Below are 22,204 nucleotides of genomic sequence, written 5' to 3'. Positions count from 1 at the left end.
CCTCAGAGGATGGAGCGGGATCACCCCTCCTCCTCCATCCTCCTTTAAGGTCCTTCAGACCACGCCCACAGAAATTAATTAAACCTGGCAGGACCCATTCCCTGGAAGTTCACCTGCTCCGGCTCCTCTTGCAGGAAATGGGAGGGAGGGGACCCGGGCGTGGCCAACCAGAAGACCCCCACCAGCCTCCTGCTGACCCCGGAGGGGACATTCCACAGCTTCGGCTACACCGCCCGCGATTACTACCACGACCTGGACCCCGAGGAGGCCCGCGAGTGGTTCTACTTCGAGAAGTTTAAGATGAAGATCCACAGCACCAGTGTGAGTCGCTGCTCCCATTCTGACGTTCCTGGTGTTCCCAGGGGGATCCTGGCCGGGCTGGGAATTGAAATTTTGGGAAAAATTCCATTTTAGCCCATTTTAGGGGGTGAATTTGAGGTTATCCCATCCGAGCTGCTCCGGGGTGGGTGGATGTGGTTGCACAAAGCTTCATGTGCTGGAGCAAATTCCTGAGATCTGGTGATGGATCCGGCCACCTCCCAGCCCCTCGTGTGATCCATTTGCTGCTCCCGGCAGGATCTGACCATGAAAACCGAGCTGGAAGCTGTCAATGGCAAGAAGATGCCGGCGCTGGAGGTGTTCGCCCACGCGCTGCGCTTCTTCAAGCAGCACGCGGTGCAGGTGGGGCCACCTCCATCCCTCCTCCTCCGTCCCAAATGGAATCCTCGGTGTCCTCCTTGTGCACTCCATGTGAGGGTGGGGAGATCCTGGAATGGAATTCCCAGATTTGCTGTGGCTGCCCCATCCCTGGGAGTGTCCAAGGCCAGGTTGGACACTGTGACTTGGAGTGACCTGGGATCGCGGGAGGTGTCCCTGGGTGGGACTGGATGGGATTTAAGGTCCCTCCCAATCCAAACCATTCCGTGATTCACCGGCAGCCCTCAGGTGTCACCTCCTGCTTGTCCCCTGGCAGGAGCTGAAGGACCAGTGCCCGTCCCTGCCCGAGAGCGATGCCATCCGCTGGGTCCTCACCGTGCCCGCCATCTGGAAGCAGCCGGCCAAGCAGTTCATGCGGGAAGCGGCCTACAAGGTGGGGGGACTCCAGAGGGTGACCACGTGGTGACCCTCGCAGGGGTTGTGGTCTCCGGGGCATCCCCTTCCTCCCTCAAACGGAATTCCCACTGTCAGAGGGTAGCGTTAGGTGGGATCTTGGGATGGAATTCCTGGCTGGGATGGAATTCCCAGATTTGCTGTGGCTGCCCGTGGATCCCTGGCAGTGCCCAAGGCCAGGTTGGACATTGGGGATTGGAGCAACCTGGGATAGTGGGAGGTGTCCCTGCCCGTGGCAGAGGGTGAAATGGGGTGGGATTTAAGGTCCTTCCAACCCAAACCTACCAAAAATTGTTGGGTGAGCAGGTGGATAATTTGCCAGGTGGGTGGTTAAGTGGATGGTTGGGTGGTGGGTTGAATTGTTCAGTGGTTGGGTGGTTGGTTTGGGGCTAGGTCATTGGTTGAGCAGTTCTCTGGTTGAGTGGTTGGGTTGTTGGTCAGTGTGTTGGTTGAGTGGTTGGTTGGTTGGTTGAATGGGTGGGTCATTGGTTGGGTGGCTGGTTGAGCAGTTCAGTCACTGGTTGGGTGATTAGTTTGGTGGTTGGGTCATTGGCTGAGCTGTTGGTTGGTTGGTTGTGTGCTTGGTTTGGTGTTCAGGACATTGGTTGGGTCATTGGTTGACTGGTTCATTGGTCAAGCAGTTGGATGATTGAGCAGGTGGTTGGTTTGGCAGTCAGGTCTTTGGTTGTGTGGTTGGTTGGACGTTTGGTTGGGTGGTGAGGTCATTGGTTGGTCAGTTGGGTGGGCGGATGGTTTAGTTGGGTGTTTGGTTGGGTGGTGATGTCATTGGTTGGTCAGTTGGGTGGGTGGATGATTTAGTTGGGTGTTTGGTTGGGTGGTGAGGTCATTGGTTGGTCAGTTGGGTGGGCGGATGGTTTAGTTGGGTGTTTGGTTGGGTGGTGAGGTCATCAATTGGTTGGACGGATGGTTTGGTGGTCAAGTCATTGGATGGGTGGTTGGTTTGGGTGTGAGGTCATTGGTTTGGTGGTTGGTTGGATGGTGAGGTCATTGGCTGGTTGGATGGTTAGTTGGCTGGTGAGGTGGTTGGTTGGTTGGGTGGTTGGTCTGGTGGTCAGGTCATTGGGTGGTCAGTTGGGTGGTTGGTTTGATGGTTGGGTGGCTCTATGGCAGGTTGAGTGGTTGGATTGTCACCTGCACGCTTGGGCTGTTGGTTGAGCTGCCGGGTCACGGGTCGGGCAGCTCATTGGTCGGTTGAGTTTCTGGGTGCACATTCCCATCTTGGCGAGCGTTGGGTCCTCCCGCGTTCCACAATTCCAGATCCGCGTGAGCACCGAGGGGACGGGGACACCCCGGGGACCACCCCCCATCCCCTGTCCCCTCCCCGCCCTGTCACCGCGTGTCCCCGCAGGCCGGGCTGGTGTCCCCGGAGACGCCGGAGCAGCTGCTGATCGCGCTGGAGCCCGAGGCCGCCTCCATCTACTGCCGGAAGCTGCGGCTGCACCAACTGATCGAGCTGAGCTGCCGCCCCCCGGCCGGCGGGGCTGAGCCCCCCCAGCCCATCGACTCCAGCTTCCGGCAGGGTGAGGGGTGGGAATGGGGAATGGGGAATGGGGTGGGGACAGGGCCGGGGGCTGGCAGAGCAGGGAATGGGATCCGGCCCCGCATGCCAGGTCTGGAGGGTCCATCAGCTGCTGTGGCTGGGAAAGTCCCCGGAGACCCCAGTCCCAGAGATCCCCTGTCCCCAGAGATCAACCCCGTTGCCAGAAACCCCGTTCCCAGAGATTCCCCATTCCCAGAGATCATCCCCATTGCCAGAAATCCCGTTCCCAGAGATTCCCCATTCCCAGAGATCATCCCCATTGCCAGAAATCCCATTGCCAGAGACCCCATTGCCAAAAATCCTATTTCCAGAGACCTTGTTGCCGAAGATCCCAATCCCAGAGATTTCCTCGTTCCCAGAGACCCCCTGTCCCCAGAGATCCTCCCCATTGCCAGAAACCCCATTCCCAGAGATTCCCCATTGCCAGAGATCCCCAATTCCCAGAGGCTTCCAACCCTCACACCCCCATTCCCAGGGATTTCCCATTCCCAGAGATCCTCATCCCCAGAGACCCCTTATTCCCAGACCCCCTCATTCCCAGATCTCCCCATTCCCCGAGATCCATCATTGCCAGAGACCCTCCCTTCCCAAGGACCCCATTTCCAGGCTCCCCCATTCCCAGAGACCCCATTCCCAGACCCCTCATTCCCAGAGATCCCCCGGCTCCAAAGACCCCATTCCCAGACCCCCCATTCCCAGAAACCCCATTCCCAGACCCCCCCATTCCCAGAAACCCCATTCCCAGACCCCCCCATTCCCAGAAACCCCATTCCCAGAGATCCCTCAGCCCCAGAGACCCCATTCCCAGAGACCCCATTCCCAGACTCACCATGCACTGGTGGCAATCCCAGATGGAGATTTGGGATCCCATGGGGGATTTATGGGGTTGCTCAAGCAGATCCCAAGGATGAGGAATTATCCGCACATGCCAAAAATATCCCAGGACAACCCCACCTTTCCCAACTCATCCCGGCCCTTCCGGGCGGCTTTGATGTCCCTGGGATGGGGGGAGCAGAGGAAACCCCACCCGGGCTGTGGGGTGTGAGCTGGAGGTGGCATCGCCCAGGGTGGGCACAGGGTGATCCCATGGGATCCGGGGGGATCCTTTGGGATCGCAGCAGGGCAGAGGGAAAGCTGGATCAGCCCATCCATGGTGGAGCTGGGTCATATTGGGGTCCTGGCTGGAGAAGGGCGGTCACCAGTGCTCCCAGTACAGACCCCACAGTGGGAATGGGATGGATCCTGGGGAATGGGGTGGGTACCATGGAAATGGGGTGGATCCCACGGAAATGGGCTGGATCCCATGGAAATGGAGTGGATCCCACGGAAGTGGGGGGGATCCCACGGAAATGGGCTGGATCCCATGGAAATGGGTTGGATCTCATTAATGTGGGGGGATCCCATGGATGTTGGGGGGAGGATCCCACGGAAATCTGATAAATCCCATGGAAATGGGGTGGATCCCAGCAATGTGGGTGGGATCCCACAGAAATGGGATAGATCCTATGGAAATGGGGTGGATCCCGTGGAAGTGGGGTGGATCCCACAGAAATGGGGTGGGTACCATGGATGGGGGAGGGATCCCACGGAAATCGGATAAATCCCATGGAAATGGGGTGGATCCCATGGAAGTGGGGTAGATCTCATGGAAGTGGGGTGGATCCCATGGAAGTGGGGTGGATCCCACAGAAGTGGGGTTGATCCCACAGAAATGGGGTAGATCCCATAGAAGTGGGGTGGATCCCATGGAAGAAGGGTGGATCCAATGGAAATGGGGTGGATCCCATGGAAGTGGGGTGGATCCCATGGAAGAAGGGTGGATCCCATGGAAGAAGGGTGGATCCCACGGAAATGGGGCGGATCCCATGGAAATGGGGTGGATCCCATGGAAGTGGGGGGGATCCTGGCCCCGCTGCCGACCCCCGGCTCTGTCCCCCAGCCCGGGAGCAGCTCCGGCGATCCCGGCACAGCCGCACCTTCCTGGTGGAGTCGGGCGTGGGCGAGCTCTGGTCGGAGATGCAGGCAGGTACGAGGCTGGGGACACGGGTGAGGGGTCCCCCCTGGGGATTCCCAAATCCTGCGGTCCCCCTGGATGTCCCCTCCGTGTCACAGCCACCCCCAAGCACCCAAAGGTGACACGGTTGGGGTCTGTCCCTGACCACACAAAAGGGACGAGGTCTCCGTGCCACCATCCCATCTCTTTGTCTCTCCGCCCGCCCCGATTCCCGATATTTTGGGAAAACGCAGCTCTGGGTCCTCACGGGTGGGTGTCGTGGGGACCACCACCCTGTCGCTGTCCCCCCCCCGCAGGTGACAGGTACATCGTGGCCGATTGTGGCGGGGGGACGGTGGATCTGACCGTGCACCAGATCGAGAAGCCGCAGGGGACGCTGAAGGAGCTCTACAAAGCCTCGGGTGGGATGAGCATTCCTGGTCATCCTTTTGTCCCCCACTCTGGGACCCTCCTGGGACCCCAAAGCCGGGCAGAGACCCCAAATCCTGGCCGGGACACCAAGCCCGGGCTGGGACCCCAAACCCTGGGTGGGACCCCAAATCCTAGCTGGGACCCCAAACACCGGTGGGGACCCTAAACCATGGCTGGGACCCCAAACCCCAGCTGGGACCACAAATCTGGGCGGGGACCCCAAATCCTGGCTGAGACCCCAAACCCCGGCTGGGAGCCCAAATCCGGGCTGGGACCCCCAAATCCCGGCAGGGACCCCAAATCCGGGCTGTGACCCCAAACACTGGCTGGGAGCCCAAACCCGGGATGGGACCCCAAACCTGGGCTGGGACCTCAAATCCCGGCAGGGACACCAAACCTGGGCTGGGTCCCCAAACCTCGGTGAGGACCTCAAACCCTGGCTGGGACCCCAAATCAGGGCTGTGACCTCAAATCCGGGCTGTGACCCCAAATCCGGGCTGGGACCCCAAACCCGGGCTGGGACCTCAAATCCCGGCTGTGATCCCAAATCCGGGCTGTGACCCCAAATCCGGGCAGGGACCCCAAACCTGGGCTTGGACCCCAAACCTCGACGGGGACCTCAAACCAGGGATGGGACACCAAACCCTGTCTGGGACTCCAAATCCCGGCTGTGACCCAAAATCAGGGCTGTGACCCCATACCCCGGCAGGGACACCAAACCTGGGCTGGGTCCCCAAACCTCGTCGGGGACCTCAAACACAGGAGGGGACACCAAACCTTGGCTGGGACCACAAACCCGGGCCAGGACCCCAAATCCGGGCCGGGACCCCAAACCCGGGCTTGGTCCCCAAACCTTGGTATGGACCTCAAACCTGGGCTGGGACCCCAAACCCGGGATGGGACCCCAAATCAGGGCTGGGTCCCCAAACCCGGGCAGGGACCCCAAGCCTGGGCAGGGACCCCAAATCCCGGCAGGGACCCCAAACCCGGGCAGGGACCCCAAGCCTGGGCAGGGACCCCAAATCCCGGCAGGGACTCCCAAACCCGGGCAGGGACCCCAGGCCCGGGCAGGGACCCCAAATCCCGGCAGTGACCCCAAACCCGGGCAGGGACCCCAAATCCCGGCAGGGACCCCAAACCCGGGTAGGGACCCCAAATCCCGGCAGGGACCCCAAATCCCGGCAGGGACCCCAAACCCGGGCAGGGACCCCAAACCCGGGCAGGGACCCCAAACCTGGGCAGGGACCCCAAACCCGGGCAGGGACCCCAAGCCCGGGCAGGGACCCCAAACCCGGGCTGGGCCCCCCCGCCCCACGAAAGGGTGGTGGGTGGGGCTGTGGCTCCACCTGGTGGCGGCGGGGGGAAGTGCAGAGGGACAGGGGACGGGACAGAGGGAAGCGGGGACGGGCTGGGGGGACAAGGAGGGACAGGGGCGGATCAGGGGGACAAGGAGGGACAGGGGTGGATTAGGGGGACAAGGTGGGGCAGGGAGGATGGGGAGGGTGGGTGTGGGGGGACAGAGGGACAAGGAGATGGGGTGGAGGGGACAGGGGCGTGTGGGGGACTTGGGGACATGGATGCCACAAGGACATCGAGATGTGGGACATGGGGACATGGTGATAGGGGTGCCTCGGGGATGTGTGGGGACCTGAAGATATGGGGGACATGGGGGAGACAAGGACGTGGGGATGAAGGACATGGGGACATGGGAATATGGGGATATGGTGTGGGGGGGACATGGGGACATGGGGGATTATGGGGGATGTAGGGGTGTGGGTGCCATGGGGACATGGGGACAGAGGGAAGGGGGGACACGGGGACATGGGAATGTGTGGGGCATGGGGACGTGGAGATGTGGGAGAACGCGGTGATGGGGGACATGGCTACCACAGGGTCACCTCCTGACCCCACCCTGGTCCCTCAGGAGGTCCCTACGGGGCCGTGGGTGTGGACCTGGCCTTTGAGAAGCTCCTGTGCCACATCTTTGGGGACGATTTCATCGCCACCTTCAAGGCCAAGCGTCCGGCAGCCTGGGTGGACCTGACCATCGCCTTCGAGGCCCGGAAGCGCGCGGCCGCCCCGAGCCGCTCCAGCCCCCTCAACATCTCCCTGCCCTTCTCCTTCATCGACTTCTACCGCAAACACCGCGGCCACAACGTCGAGACCGCGCTCCGCAAGAGCAAGTGAGGGGTGACGCGGGCTGGGGACGCCTCGGGAGCGCGGGGACGCGGTGGGAGTGACTTTGGGGTGGGAAAGGGCAGGAGAGGGGGAAAAGGTGGCATAGGGGTGGAGGTGTGGGAGCGGAGAGGACAGGGAAGGACCAAGTGGGAGTTCCCGGTCACCCTCGGGTCCCCTGTCTGTCCCCAGTGTCAACCTGGTGAAGTGGTCGTCCCAAGGGATGCTGCGGATGTCCCCCGAGGCCATGAACGAGCTGTTCCAGCCAACCATCACCCACATCATCCAGCACATCGGTGGGGCCTGGGGGCACGCCCATCCATGGGGAACCCCTGTCCCTGTCCCAACCCCGTCCCTGGGATCACTCCTCGTCCCTGGGACCTTCCCTGTTACTGGGAGCCCTCCATTCCTGGGATCATTCCCATCCCCTGGGGGATGCCCCCCGTTCCTGGGAGCTCCTTCATCCCTGGAAGCGTTCCTGTCCCTGGGACCATCCCTATCCCTACAAGCCCCCCATCCTTGGGACCATCTCTCCCTGAGACATCTCCCTCATCCCTGGGACAATCCCACACCCTGGGATCCTCTTTGTCTCCATGACCCCACTCCTGTCCCTGGGACCCTCCAATGCCTGGGACCCCCCTCTTCATCCCTGGGACCTTCCCTGTTCCTGGAACCCTTTTTGTCCCTGGGACCACTCCTGTCTCTGGAACCCACCTTGTCCCTGGAATCCCCCATTCCTGGATCTCCCATTCCTTGTCCCTGGAACTCCCTGTGTCCCTGGAAACCTTTTATCCCTGGAACCACCCTTGTCCCTAGGACCAGACCTTGTCCCTGGAACCCACCTTGTCTGGGAACCCCCCTTGTCCCTGGAACCCTCCCTTGTTCCTGGAACTCTTCCTTGTCCCTGGAACCCCCATTGTCCCTGGAACCCTCCCTTGTTCCTGGAATCTCACTTGTCCCTGGAAAACTTTTATCCCTGGAACCCCCATTGTCCCTGGAACCCTCCCTTGTTCCTGGAATCTCACTTGTCCCTGGAAAACTTTTATCCCTGGAACCCCCCCCTTGTCCCTGGAACCCTCCCTTGTCCCTGGAATTCCCCTTTTCCTTGGAAACGTTTTATCCCTGGAACCCTCCTGTCCCTGGAACCCTCCCTGTCCCTCAGCCCCATTCCATCCCTGGAACTGCTCCCATTCCTGGGCTCCCCTCATCCCCGGCCCTCCATCACCCCCATCCCTTCCCCACACCCCTTCCTCCACCATCCCAACCCTCCAAACCTCCCCTTTGTATCCCCGCTCCAGACACCCTCCTGAAGAAACCCGAGGTCCACGGCATCAAATTCCTGTTCCTGGTGGGCGGCTTCGCCGAGTCGGCCATGCTGCAGCGGGCGGTGCAGGCCGCCTTCGGCCACCGCTGCCGCGTCATCGTCCCGCAGGACGTGGGGCTGACCATCCTCAAAGGGGCCGTGCTCTTCGGCCTGGACCCCGGCGTGGTGCGGGTGCGCCGCTCCCCGCTCACCTACGGCGTGGGGGTCCTCAACAAGTTCGTGGAGGGCAAGCACCCGCGGGAGAAGCTGCTGGTCAAGGAGGGCAAGAACTGGTGCACCGACATCTTTGAGAAGTTCGTCACCGTGGACCAGTCGGTGGCGTTGGGCGAGGTGGTCCAGCGCAGTTACTGCCCGGCCCGGCCCGGCCAGCGCCGGACCATCATCAACATCTACTGCTGTGACACCGATGACGTGGTGTACATCACCGACCCCGGCGTCAGGAAGTGCGGCACCATCAGCCTGGAGCTGGGGGACGCGGGGGACGCGGGCCCGGCGCGGGGCCGGCGGGAGATCCGCACCAGCATGCAGTTCGGGGACACCGAGATCAAGGTGACGGCACTGGACATGAGCACGGCGCGCAGCGTGAGGGCCACCATCGACTTCCTGTCCAACTGAGACCTTCCTGGAGACTCCACCATTGAATTCATCTCCAACTGAGACCCTCTGCCATCATGGGGACATGCTCAGGATGTGCCACCATCGACTTCCTGTCCAATTGGGACTACCCAGGATGTGCCACCATGGGGGACTACCCAGGATGTGCCACCATCAACTTCCTGTCCAACTGAGACCTTCCTGGAGACTCCACCATTGAATTCATCTCCAACTGCCACCCTCTGCCATCATGGGGACATGCTCAGGACGTGCCACCATCGACTTCCTGTCCAAATGGGACTACCCAGGATGTGCCACCATGGGGGACTACCCAGGATGTGCCACCATTGACTTCCTGTCCAACTCAGACCTTCCTGGAGACTCCACCATTGAATTCATCTCCAACTGCAACCCTCTGCCATCATGGGGACATGCTCAGGATGTGCCACCATCGACTTCCTGTCCAACTGGGACTACCCAGGATGTGCCACCATTGACTTCCTGTCCAACTGAGACCTTCCTGGAGACTCCACCATTGAATTCATCTCCAACTGTGACCCTCTGCCATCATGGGGACATGCTCAGGATGTGCCACCATCGACTTCCTGTCCAACTGGGACTACGCAGGACGTGCCACCATCGACTTCCTGTCCAATTGGGACTACCCAAGATGTGCCACCATCGACTTCCTGTCCAACTCAGACCTTGCTGGAGACTCCACCATTGAATTCATCTCCAACTGTGACCCTCTGCCATCATGGGGACATGCCCAGGAGGTACCACAATCAACTTCCTGTCCAATTGGGACTACCCAGGATGTGCCACCATCAGCTTCCTGTCCAACTGGGACTACACAGGATGTGCCACCATCAACTTCCTGTCCAACTGAGACCTTCCTGGAGACTCCACCATTGAATTCATCTCCAACTGCGACCCTCTGCCATCATGGGGACATGCCCTGGATGTGCCACCATCGACTTCCTGTCCAACTGGGACTACCCAGGACGTGCCACCATCGACTTCCTGTCCAACTGAGACCTTCCTGGAGACTCCACCATTGAATTAATCTCCAACTGTGACCCTCTGCCATCATGGGGACATGCTCAGGACGTGCCACCATCGACTTCCTGTCCAATTGGGACTACCCAAGATGTGCCACCATCGACTTCCTGTCCAACTGGGACTACCCAATATGTGCCACCATCGACTTCCTGTCCAATTGGGACTACCCAATATGTGCCACCATCGACTTCCTGTCCAATTGGGACTACCCAATATGTGCCACCATCGACTTCCTGTCCAATTGGGACTACCCAGGATGTGCCACCATCAGCTTCCTGTCCAACTGGGACTACACAGGATGTGCCACCATTGACTTCCTGTCCAACTGAGACCTTCCTGGAGACTCCACCATTGAATTCATCTCCAACTGCGACCCTCTGCCATCATGGGGACATGCTCAGGACGTGCCACCATCGACTTCCTGTCCAATTGGGACTAGCCAGGACGTGCCACCATCGACTTCCTGTCCAACTCAGACCTTCCTGGAGACTCCACCATTGAATTAATCTCCAACTGTGACCCTCTGCCATCATGGGGACATGCCCAGGAGGTACCACAATCAACTTCCTGTCCAATTGGGACTACCCAGGATGTGCCGCCATCAGCTTCCTGTCCAACTGAGACCTTCCTGGAGACTCCACCATTGAATTCATCTCCAACTGCGACCCTCTGCCATCATGGGGACATGCCCTGGATGTGCCACCATCGACTTCCTGTCCAACTGGGACTACCCAGGACGTGCCACCATCGACTTCCTGTCCAATTGGGACTACCCAGGATGTGCCACCATCGACTTCCTGTCCAATTGGGACTACCCAGGATGTGCCACCATTGACTTCCTGTCCAACTGAGACCTTCCTGGAGATTCCACCTTTGAATTCATCTCCAACTGCGACCCTCTGCCATCATGGGGACATGCCCTGGACGTGCCACCATCGACTGCCTGTCCAATTGGGACTACCCAGGATGTGCCACCATCGACTTCCTGTCCAGCTCAGACCTTCCTGGAGATTCCACCATTGAATTCATCTCCAACTGTGACCCTCTGCCATCATGGGGACATGCTCAGGATGTGCCACCATCGACTTCCTGTCCAATTGGGACTACCCAAGATGTGCCACCATCGACTTCCTGTCCAACTGGGACTACCCAGGACGTGCCACCATCGACTTCCTGTGCTACTGGGACTGCCCAGGATGTGCCACCATCAACTTCCTGTCCAGCTCAGACCTTCCTGGAGATTCCACCATCGAATTAATCTCCAACTGAGCTCCTCTGTCATCATGAGGACAATCCCAGGACCTGCCACCATCAACTTCCTGTCCAACTGAGGGGCCCTGGCATTTTGGGGACATCCCTGGAATCTGCCACCATTGAGTTCCCGTCCATCTGAGACCCTCCTGGAGATGCCACCGTGGACTTCATCTCCACCTGAGGGATGCTGTGATTGTGGGGACACCCCTGGGAGATGTCACCATCAACTTCCTGTCCAAATGAGAGTCCCTGCAATTTGTGGGGGCAATCCCAGGACCTGCCACCATCAACTTCATCTCCAAATGAGAGTCCTGTCGTTGTGGGGACACTCGTGGGAGCTGCCACCATCAACTTCCTGTCCAAATGAGACCTCCCTGGAGATGCCACCATGGACTTCCTGTCCAACTGACATTGGGACCACCATTGTGGGGACCACTGGGAGATGCCACCACTGACTTCAACTTCAACCGAGGCCATCCTGGGATCTTCCACCACTGAATCCCGTCCAACTGAGAGTCCCTGTCATTGTGGGGACATCCCCAGGAGCTGCCACCATCAACTTCATCTCCAGCTTAAAGCCTGCCAACATCATGGGGACCTCTGGAGATGCCACCATGGACGCCTCGTCCAACTGTTACCTTCCTGGAGATGCCACCATGGAATTCCTGTCCAACTGAGATCTTGCTGGAGATGCCACCACGGCATTCCTGTATAACTGAGACCTTGCTGGAGATGCCACCATGGAATTCCTGTATAACTGAGACCATTTTGGAGATGCCACCATGGAATTCCTGTCCAACTGAGACCTTCCTGGAGATGCCACCATGGAATTCCTGTCCAACTGAGACCTTCCTGGAGATGCCACCATGGAATTCCTGTCCTACTGAGACCTTCCTGGAGATGCCACCATCAATTTCCACCCCAGCTGAGACCTCCTGTCACTGTGGGCACCACACCAGGACCTGGCACCATCGATTCCCTCCCAGACTGAGACCCCCACCCTTATCTTGGGGACCCCAGTCCCTGCCCCTCACCCTCTCCCAGCCCCCTTTTAACTGGAATTTCCCTCATGATCCCTTCCCATCCCCCATCCAGGACTATTTGGGATTGTCCACCCGGGGTTGTCCCCTGTCCCTCTGGGCAGGTTCATGGAGGGGTTTTGGCTCCCAGCCCATTCCCAGTGGGATTTTCCTCCTTCCCGAGGTGGGATTTTGTACTTTAACCCCCCCCAGGCATGTAAGATATCTTTATATTTAAATATATATATATATATATGTAGGCACATAAAATTTCCTGAAACTGCTCCTGGTCCTTGTACCACGAGGAAAAAAAAAAAATGGGAAAAGAGGGGGAAAACCCCAGGAAAAATCGGAGAAAAATCGGAGAAAAAACCCAAAAAAGAGGCGCTGGCAACAACAGGAGGACACGGCCGTGGGACATGGCCCCAACCCCGAAACCACGGGGGACTCCCCACTCCCACCCCACATTCCACGGGCAAAATTCCTCACCCACCCCAGAGAAGAGGAAGATTCCCACCCCAAGAGGCACAATTCCCCCAAAACCCCCCCCCGGGGCTGCGGGGTAAGGGCGAAGCAGCGGCAGCAGCAACAAGGGGGTGCCCCCCGCCCGCTTTTGGGGACAGTCCTTGTGCTTTTGGGGACTTCGGGGTCCCCCGGGGTGGGGTTTGGGGTCAGTCGAAGCCGTGCCAGTCGCTCTGCTCCGAGTCGTATTCCAGCTCGGCTCCCACGCAGCGCACCCCGTCCAGGAGCATCGGCGTCCCGTGGTGGCGGTCTGGGGACGTCGGGGGACAGGGCTCGGGGACAGCTCGCTGTCCCTTTTGAAGGGGTTTTGGGGGGTTTTAAGGGGTTTTGGGGGGTTTTTAGGCTCGCAGGGGTTGGTTCATCCCAGCAATGTTGGGCGCGGGTGGGTGGGGGATGTGCTGTCCCTTGTGTCACCGCTGTGGTGACCGTCTCGGGGGGCTGGGGGTGGCTGGGATATGGGGTGGGGGACACGGGGAGCAAGGGGGTGTTGGGGTTTTTAGGGAGGGTCCCAGGGATGGGGGAATCCCAATGAAAAAGGGGTTCCAGGGACAAAGGGGACATCCCAGGGACAAGTTGGGGGTCCCAGGGACAAACCCAGCCAAGCACAGGGACCCCGGGGACATTGGGGTCATCCTTTACCCCCTCCCTTCACCCCTTCCCGGGGCTCTCCTCAACCCCCAGGCTGGGGAACTTTTGGGATGAAATCACCCGTTTTGGGCAATTCCTCAGCAGGCACAGCGCCACGCCTGAACTGGGACAACTGGGAAGAGTGGCTGGGCCCGGGGTGGGGAGAAGGGGACAGGGAGGGACCCCGGGACCCCCTCCCAGAGCCCCTTACCCATGACCCGGGCCTGGACGGTGACCCTGATGTGGGTGGGGCTGTGTCCGGCCAGGAGCAGCTCCTCCTTCAGCACGCCCTCCTTGTGCGCCGTGTACTCGCAGCGCACGTTGTGCCCTGGCACCGGGGACACCCAGAAGCTGCCGGAGCCCTGCCCGTGCCCACCTCACCCTGCCTGCACCTTCTGGAACCTTCCCTGAACCTTCTCTGCCCTGCCCGTGCCCACCTCACCCTGCCTGTGCCCTCCTCACCCTGCCTGCACCTTCTGGAACCTTCCCTGAACCTTCTCTGCCCTGCCTGTGCCCTCGTCACTCTACCTGCACCTTCCAGAACCTTCCCTGAACCTTCCCACCCTGCCCGTGCCCTCCTCACCCTGCTTGAACCTTCCTGAACCTTCCCTGAACCTTCCCACCCTGCCCGTGCCCTCCTCACGCTGCCTGAACCTTCCGGAACCTTCCCTGAACCTTCCCACCCTGCCCTGTGCCCTCCTCACCCTGCTTGAACCTTCCAGAACCTTCCCTGAACCTTCTCTGCCCTGCCAGTGCCCTCCTCACGCTGCCTGAACCTTCCGGAACCTTCCCTGAACCTTCCAGAACCTTCCCTGAACCTTCTCTGCCCTGCCAGTGCCCTCCTCACACTGCCTGAACCTTCCTGAACCTTCCTGAACCTTCCGGAACCTTCCCTGAACCTTCCCACCCTGCCCGTGCCCTCCTCACCCTGCCTGAACCTTCCGGAACCTTCCCTGAACCTTCCCTGCCCTGCCCCGTGCCCTCCTCACGCTGCCTCTGCCTTCCTGAACTTTCCCTGCCCTCCCTCAACCTTTCCCACCCTGCCTGGGCCTGCCTGCACCTCCCGGAACTTTCCCTGCCCTCCCTGAACTCCCAGCTGCAATCCCATCTCCAATCCCAATCCCAGCTCCAATCCCAAACCCAGCTCCAGTTCCACTCCCAGCTCCAATCCCGATCCCAGCTCCAATCCTGATCCTGGCTCCAATCCCAATCCCACCTCCAATCCTGATCCTGGCTCCAATCCCAATCCCATCTGCAATCCCAATCCCGGTTCCAATCCTGACCCTGGCTCCAATCCCAATCCCATCTCCAGTCCCAATCCCGGTTCCAATCCTGATCCTGGCTCCAATCCCAATCCCGGCTCCAATCCCGATCCCAGCTCCAATTCCAATCCCAGCTCCAATCCCAGTCCCGTCTCCAATCCCGATCCCGTCTCCAATCCCGATCCCACCTCCAATCCCGATCCCAGCTCCAATCCCAATCCCAGCTCCAATCCCAATCCCATCTCCAATCCTGATCCCAGCTCCAATCCCAATCCCATCTCCAATCCTGATCCCAGCTCCAATCCCAATCCCAGCTCCAATCCTGATCCCAGCTCCAATCCCAATCCCATCTCCAATCCTGATCCCAGCTCCAATCCCAATCCCATCTCCAATCCTGATCCCGGCTCCAATCCCAATCCCAGCTCCAATCCCAATCCCATCTCCAATCCTGATCCCAGCTCCAATCCCAATCCCATCTCCAATCCTGATCCCAGCTCCAATCCCAATCCCAGCTCCAATCCCGATCCCGGCTCCAATCCCAATCCCAGCTCCAATCCCAATCCCAGCTCCAATCCCAATCACATCTCCAATCCCAATCACGTCTCCAATCCCAATCCCAGCTCCAATCCCGCTCTGATCCCATTCACAGTCCAGATCCCAGCTCCAATCCCAATCTCAGCTCCAATCCCGCTCTGATCCCATTCCCGGTCCAGATCCCAGCTGCAATCCCAGCTCCAATCCCGCTCTGATCCCATTCCCGGTCCAGATCCCAGCTCCAATCCCAGCTCCAATCCCGCTCTGATCCCATTCCCGGTCCAGATCCCAGCTCCAATCCCAGCTCCAATCCCGCTCTGATCCCATTCCCGGTCCAGATCCCAGCTCCAATCCCAGCTCCAATCCCGCTCTGATCCCATTCCCGGTCCAGATCCCAGCTCCAATCCCAGCCCCAATCCCGGATCCCCATCCTGGTCCAGCCACCCACCCCTGATCCTGCTCCTGATCCCGATCTCGATCCCAACCGCTGTTGGGACTCTCCAAACAAACCCTCAAGCTTTTTTGGGATGGAGCCAGTGGCGGGTGGGAAAAGCCCTGCTCCCACCCTGTCCCCACCCTGTCCCCACTGCCGGGAGGTGACACCGATGGCCCCGAGGGGACAGGGATGTGGGACAACTGGGATGGGACCGAGGTGGCCTCGGGGACCTGCGGTGTCCTCGGAGCGGAGCCCGTGTCCCCAAGGAACTGCCACCCCACCCAGGGTGACACTCAGCTGTCCCCAGGCTCTGGGATCCCGTGGATGGATGTGGCAGCGCCTAATTGTCCCCAAAGTGGAGGGTGGCATTTCTTGGAGCCATCCCTGTCCCCCCGGGAAAGGAAAATCCCAACAACAACAAAAAAAGCGGAGCTTGGGGACATCAGGGACCTTGAGGAGAAGGAATTGTCACCTCGCCGAGACACTGAGGGGACACCTGGGGGTGGCCTCGGCCCGTTTGGGGACGTTGGGGACAAGGAGGGGACACGGTACCTTCCGGCAGGGAGGTGACGCTGATGATGCGCAGGTTGGGGTTGGGGACAGGGAGGGGACAAACGTCCTTGCCCAGGTTGGGCACGGGGGGCAGCTGGAAGGTGATCTCGTACTTGTGGAGGATCTTCAGGAATCCCACCTGGAAAAGCGGGATATGGGGGTGACACCACGGCTGGGGTGTCATTGTCACCCCCGCCTTGGGGACAAGGGACACTGGAGAGTCCCCAAGGAAAGTGAGGACCACACCTGGAGAGGGGGAATTGTATCCTAAACATTCCCCCGCTTACATCCCTGTTGGAGGGAAGGGATTTGTGCCCTAAAAAAATCCAGGAAATAGTAAATAGGAGATAATTTAGGGAATAATAGGAATGATTTAGGAAATAAATCAGGAAAAGGTGATTTTGCCCCCAAAAAAACGCTGTAAAAATATGGAACATGGACAAAATTCTGGGAATAACAACCCGTGGATGTCACAGGAGCAGGGAGAGCTTTTCCAGCTGTTCCTGGAAAAGGCTGGAGCGCCTCTTCCCGTGGAATTTTCCTGCTGTCATGACAAAAAGCAGAGCCCTCCAGAGCCTTGGAAAAATCCATTTTGGGAAGGGAGAGAGCTGGGAACGATCCCTGAGGGGAAAAAAAAAAAAAAAATCCGGGGCCAGGATCCGGAGGGTGGAATTCCCAAAATCCCCCCGGGGCTGGGATCATCCCAAAGAGCTGGAAAAGGATCCGGGGAGAACCTTCCAGAGCTTCAAAAGGCTCCAGGAGAGCTGGAGAGGGACTGGGGAGGACAAGGACACAGGGAATGGGGACATTTGGGGTGGGATTTTGGGAAGGAATTGGGCTGAAATTCCCAAATTTTCAGTGGCTGCCCCATATCCCTGGAAGTGTCCAAGGAACCGCGATGAGCTCCAAGCTCTTTCCCCACTCCCCCCCACCAAAAACCATGCTGGGGATTGATTTTAAAGGGATTTATCCCTTTAAAATCCCGGGAAAAAACAACCGGGATCTTCTTTTCCCAACCCCACGGGGGACCCGTCCCCGTGTCGCCGTGGGTGGCACTGCCACCCCCCTCGTCATGCGGTGGGAAAACAACGGGGGCAGCGCCGGATTTGGGATGGAATTCCGGCCACGAGGCTCTGACTCAGCTGCAGGTGCCACACGTCGGTGGCACCGCGGGTGGCACTTTGTCCCCCACCCGCTGGCACCGCCCCCGGAGCCATTCCACCCGCGGGATAACCGGGAAAAGCTGGGAATGGCCCTGCTGGCATCCGGAGCGGCCCCAGAACGGGGCGGAGGGGACAGTGCCACGTGTGCCCCGTGTCCCCAACGCCACCCAAACGTGGCGCTGGATTTGGGGGACAATCCGGAGTTGGTGCCCTCAGGAGCGGCCCTAGGGAATGACATGGAATTGTGGCGTGGGAATGCCTCAAAATCCGGGAATTTTCGGGGAGCTGGCAGCCCCGGAGTGCCCAGGGGACAGTGACACCCCCCTGTTGTCCCCCTGTCCCCCACCTTGACCAGGAAGTGGCCGTCCTTGTCCTGTGTCACCATCACGGCCGAGTCGTGCAGCTGCTCCTGGAAGTGGACGTGGCCCTGTGTCCCCTCCTGGGGGTGGCCCTGTATCCCCTCGGTGGTGAAGCGCACTCCTGTCCCCTTCCCCTTGCTGCCTGCAGGTGACAAAGGCCACCCCGGTCACTGCCGTGTCCCCAGGGGAGGTGGCCTCGAGGTGGTGGCACCAGGAGAGGCTTCCCTGTCACCCCCTCCCTGTGTCACCTGGGACACGGGGGACCTGTGGGGACAGCCAGCTCCTCTCCAAGCAGGGGCCTGCCACTGGCTGATGTCCAGAGGGTCCCCAAGTGTCCCCAAGTGTCCCCAAATGTCCCCAAACGTCCCCAAGTGTCCCCAGGCTTGGCAGACTCCGCTCCCTCCTGTGAAGCCCTCAGGACAGGTGACACTGGTTGGGGACATGGGGACATGGGGCAGGGGACAGGTGAGAAGGGAGGAGAGCATGGAAGTGCCACCAGATGATGTCCAGAAGGTCCCCAAGTGTCCCCAAATGTCCCCAAGTGTCCCCAAGTGTCTCCAGACTCAGCAGACTCTGTTCCCTCCTGTGATGTCCTCAGGACAAGTGACACAGGGACAGAGGGACACAGGTGACCAAGTGACCACAGCCAGCTTCCCTCTGAGCAGGGGCCAGCCACCAGCTGATGTCCAGAGGGTCCCCAAGTGTCCCCAAGTGTCCCCAAGTGTCCCCAAGTGTCCCCAGGCTCAGCAGACTCTGTTCCCTCCTTTGATGTCCTCAGGACAGGTGACACTGGCTGGGGACATGGGGACATGGGGCAGGGGACAGGTGAGAAGGAGGAAGAGCATGGAAGTGCCACCAGCTGATGTCCAGAAGGTCCCTAAGTGTCCCCAAGTGTCCCCAAGTGTCCCCAGGCTCAGCAGACTCTGTTCCCTCCTTTGATGTCCTCAGGACAAGTGACACTGGCTGGGGACATGGGGACATGGGGCAGGGGACAGGTGAGAAGGAGGAAGAGCATGGAAGTGCCACCAGCTGATGTCCAGAAGGTCCCCAAGTGTCCCCAAGTGTCCCCAAGCGTCCCCAGGCTCGGCAGACTCCGCTCCCTCCTCGGGCTGCGCCGGCGAAGATGACACAGGGGAGGTGACAGGGCTGTGACAAGGCCAGCAGGACAGGCCAGCAGCTTGGGGACAGCGCTGTCCCCACGGAGGCCCAGATCCCGTGGGATTTTCCACGTGCGCCGCTTCCATGGAAAATCCTCCCCTTCCTCCTCCTCCTCCTCCTCCTCCTCCTCCTCCCGCCGAGCCCCGCTCCCAGCTGGCAGCAGATTGTCACCGCTGCCAGCAGCAGATTGTCGCCTCCCTTGTCGCCTGAAGAAAAGGCTCTTTGTGCTGGCAGCGCCGGCAATCCCGGCCTTTAATGAGCCGGGCTTTAATGAGCCGGGCGTTAATGAGCCGGGCGTTAATGAGCCGGGCTTTAAGGTGCCGTCGCTGTTCGGCCCCAAAATCCGTCCCGCACTCCCGGGGGGACAGCGAGGGACACGGTGACAGCGTGGGGACACACGCGGGGACACGCGGGCCACTCTGCGGGGCGGCGCCGCGGCCATCCCGAAGGATCTGCGTGGATCCCAAATCCCGAGCCCAGCCCGGCAATCCCGATCCCGAAGCCCTGATGATCCCAAAGAAGCCTTTGGCGCCCTGGTGGCACTTGGGGACATTTGGCCGCCCCCTCGCCGGGCGCGGAGCCCCCGGGGAGAGCGGGATGGGAGCGGCGGGAATGGGGGACTCGGGATTTGGGGATTGGGGGATTTGGGGACAGCAGAGACAGGCAGGGGTGGCAGCCAGGGATCCGCTGGATCGGGGATTGGTGGGGTCTGCTGGATCTGGGATTGGTGGGATCAGGGAATCCCTTGGATCTGGGATGTGTGGAATCCGGGATTTGTGGGATCTGGGGTGTCTGAGGTTAGGGAATCCGCTGGATCTGGGATTTATGGGATTAGAGAATCCATTGGATCTGGGATTTATGGGATCTGAGATATATGGGGATCAGGGAATCCCCTAGATCTGGGATTTATGGGATCAGGGAATCCCTGGGTCTGGGATTTGTGGGATCTGGGATTTCTGCTATCACACAATCCCTTGGATCTGGGATTGATGGGATCTGGGATTCCCTTGGATTTGGGATTTCTGGGAGCAGGGAATCTCCTGGATCTGGGATTTCTGAGATCGTGGATTTCTGGGATCAGAGAATCCCTGGGTCTAGGATTTGTGGGATCTGGGATTTGGGGGGATCTGGGATTCCCTTGGATTTGGGATTTCTGGGAGCAGGGAATCTCCTGGATCTGGGATTTCTGGGATCAGGGAATCCCCTGGATCAGGGATTTATAGGATCAGGGATTTGTGGGATCAGGGACTCCCGTGGACCTGGGATTTCTGGGATCTGGGGTTTCTGGGATTTGGGAATCAATTGGATTTGGGATTTGTGGGATCAGGGAATCCACTGGATCCGGGACTTCTGGGATCTGGGATTTCTGGTATCACAGAATCCCTTGGATCTGGGATTTATGGGACCAGGGATTCCCGTGGACCTGGGATTTGTGGGATCTGGGATTTCTGGGATCAGAACCTGCTGGACCCTTGGGGTCACCGCGTCCCCCCAGGGGGTCTCAGGGTCCCCTCCAGGATGTTCCCAACTTTTTTTTTTTTCCCGGGAATCTCCTGAGGCTCTCTCGGCCTCATCCCACCGGGAAGGAGCCGCCCCCGGACCCATTCCCAGGGAAATTCCCGGAGCGGAATCCCACAAAGATTCCTTGGGATTTGTCTCACCCCAACTCAAATCCCTGGAGAGGCTCAGAGGACCCCAAAAGCTCCGGGAAAACCCCAAATCCCGGGATCCGGGGACAGGGAGGGATTTGGGGACTCACCCTTGCCGGCTGTCGCCATCTGTCCCCTGCGATGTCGCTGTCCCCAATGTCAGCGGCCGGGGGGCATCGTCCGGGAATTCTGCGGGAATGGGATGGGAATAGGGTGGGAATGGGAAGGCGCCAATTCCGTCCCGTATTCCCATCCCATTGCGGCGACAGTGGTGGCCCCGAGGTGGCCCCGAGGTGGCCCCGAGGTGGCCCCGAGGTGGCCGCGATGCTGGCGGGGAGGAGGAGCCAGCGGGCAGCGCCAGGCCTGGAATGGGCATTCCCTCATCCCAAATCTCCGGGAAAAGCGGGAATTAGGGAATTCCCTCCCCGCCGCACGCGCCTCAGTTTCCCCCTTTTTCCCCCCGCAAAAAAAAAAAAAAAAACCAAAAAAAACCCAACAACAACAACAAAAAAAGTCTCCGAGATTTGGGATTTTTTTTCCCAGTGTCCCAGCGCTGATCCAAAATTTGGAGCCTTTCCCAAATCGCTTTTCCCAGGATAAACGGGACATCACATCCCAAACTTGGGAGCCTTTCCCAAATCGATTTTTCCCGGGATAAACGGGAGACCAGATCCCAAACTTGGAGCCTTTCCCAAATCGGTTTTTCCCGGGATAAACGGGAGACCAGATCCCAGACTTGGAGCCTTTCCCAAATCGATTTTTCCCGGGATAAGCGGCGCGCGGAGGAGCCACCGCCAGCCGGAATTCAGGATGTGACATCCCAAAAAAACCCCAAAAAACAAACAAAAAAACCCAAACAAAAACCTAAAAAAACACCCAAAAAAAACCCCGTGGAATTGGAGGGTCAAACCTCCTTCTCCTTCCTGGGATCGCCCCAGGGGACCGGGAATGCCGGCAGGGATTGGGAAGCAGAAACCCCAAAACGCCGGGAAATCCGTAGGGGGGGGGGAAAAACCCCCAAAAAATCGGTGAAAAAAACCGGGACAAAAGAAAACCGAGCTGGAATGGAAGGGGTGTGGGGGGAAATCCCGGGATCTGATCAAGCCACACCGGGAGACAAGCAGCGCTGTCACCCAGGAGGGGACACCGCGCCCGCCGCTGTCCCCGCCCCCCTTTGCCGAGCGCTCCCAGCCGCGTTTCACCTCCGCCATCACCCGCGGCCCGCCAGCCCCTCCGCGGGGCCGGCCCGGTCCCCTCTGCCACCCCCCGGGTGTCCCCGTTGTCCCCCGTTGTCCCCCGTTGTCCCCCGGTGTCCCCCCGGTGTCGCCGCGCCCCGCTCACCCCGCCGCTCCCGCCGCCCGCTTCCCGCTGCGGGGACACGCCCCCGGGCTCCTATTGGCCGGCGCGCCCACACCTCG

At 59.7% G+C, this 22,204-nt stretch overlaps 2 protein-coding genes across 5 annotated transcripts in view; one reads left to right on the top strand and one right to left on the bottom strand.

The window, feature by feature from the left end:
- HSPA12B (heat shock protein family A (Hsp70) member 12B) overlaps positions 1–12,808 on the top strand; it is a 20,839-nt gene extending 8,031 nt beyond the window's left edge. For both annotated transcript variants that reach the window (XM_085577377.1, XM_085577378.1), the window contains exons 5-13: positions 135–321; positions 577–681; positions 974–1,090; positions 2,480–2,651; positions 4,611–4,697; positions 4,982–5,086; positions 7,021–7,279; positions 7,464–7,567; positions 8,570–12,808. In XM_085577377.1, coding sequence (XP_085433503.1) covers positions 135–321; positions 577–681; positions 974–1,090; positions 2,480–2,651; positions 4,611–4,697; positions 4,982–5,086; positions 7,021–7,279; positions 7,464–7,567; positions 8,570–9,210 — 1,777 coding nt within the window. In that variant the 3' untranslated portion in view covers positions 9,211–12,808. The remainder of the gene's footprint in view (positions 1–134; positions 322–576; positions 682–973; positions 1,091–2,479; positions 2,652–4,610; positions 4,698–4,981; positions 5,087–7,020; positions 7,280–7,463; positions 7,568–8,569) is intronic.
- On the bottom strand, positions 12,737–22,204 carry ADISSP (adipose secreted signaling protein). 3 transcript variants are annotated; one of them, XM_021526826.4, is made up of 6 exons: positions 22,128–22,204; positions 20,897–20,975; positions 17,967–18,121; positions 16,458–16,596; positions 13,885–14,001; positions 12,737–13,296 (listed from the first exon to the last, which is right to left on the bottom strand). In XM_021526826.4, exons 2-6 carry the CDS (start codon positions 20,913–20,915, stop codon positions 13,196–13,198), a joined length of 531 nt encoding a protein of 176 aa, XP_021382501.2. In that variant the 5' UTR covers positions 20,916–20,975; positions 22,128–22,204; the 3' UTR covers positions 12,737–13,195. The 3 variants fall into 3 exon arrangements, with proteins under 3 accessions (XP_021382501.2, XP_085433507.1, XP_085433508.1); XM_085577381.1 differs by lacking the exon at positions 22,128–22,204 and adding an exon at positions 21,989–22,068; XM_085577382.1 differs by lacking the exon at positions 22,128–22,204 and adding an exon at positions 21,697–21,957.

Source organism: Lonchura striata, chromosome 4 (assembly GCF_050655825.1).
Source record: "Lonchura striata isolate lonStrDom1 chromosome 4, ASM5065582v1, whole genome shotgun sequence".
Taxonomy (NCBI): Eukaryota; Metazoa; Chordata; class Aves; order Passeriformes; family Estrildidae; genus Lonchura; species Lonchura striata.
This window is presented reverse-complemented; position numbering and strand designations above follow the sequence as displayed.

Excerpts from the sequence above, each read along its gene's own strand:
- ADISSP (XM_021526826.4), bottom strand. Across the intron at positions 14,002-16,457 it reads CGTCACCTCCCTGCCGGAAG|GGCACAACGTGCGCTGCGAG; the intron begins GTACCGTGTCCC and ends CCCCGGTGCCAG. Across the intron at positions 13,297-13,884 it reads CGTCCAGGCCCGGGTCATGG|ACCGCCACCACGGGACGCCG; the intron begins GTAAGGGGCTCT and ends CGACGTCCCCAG.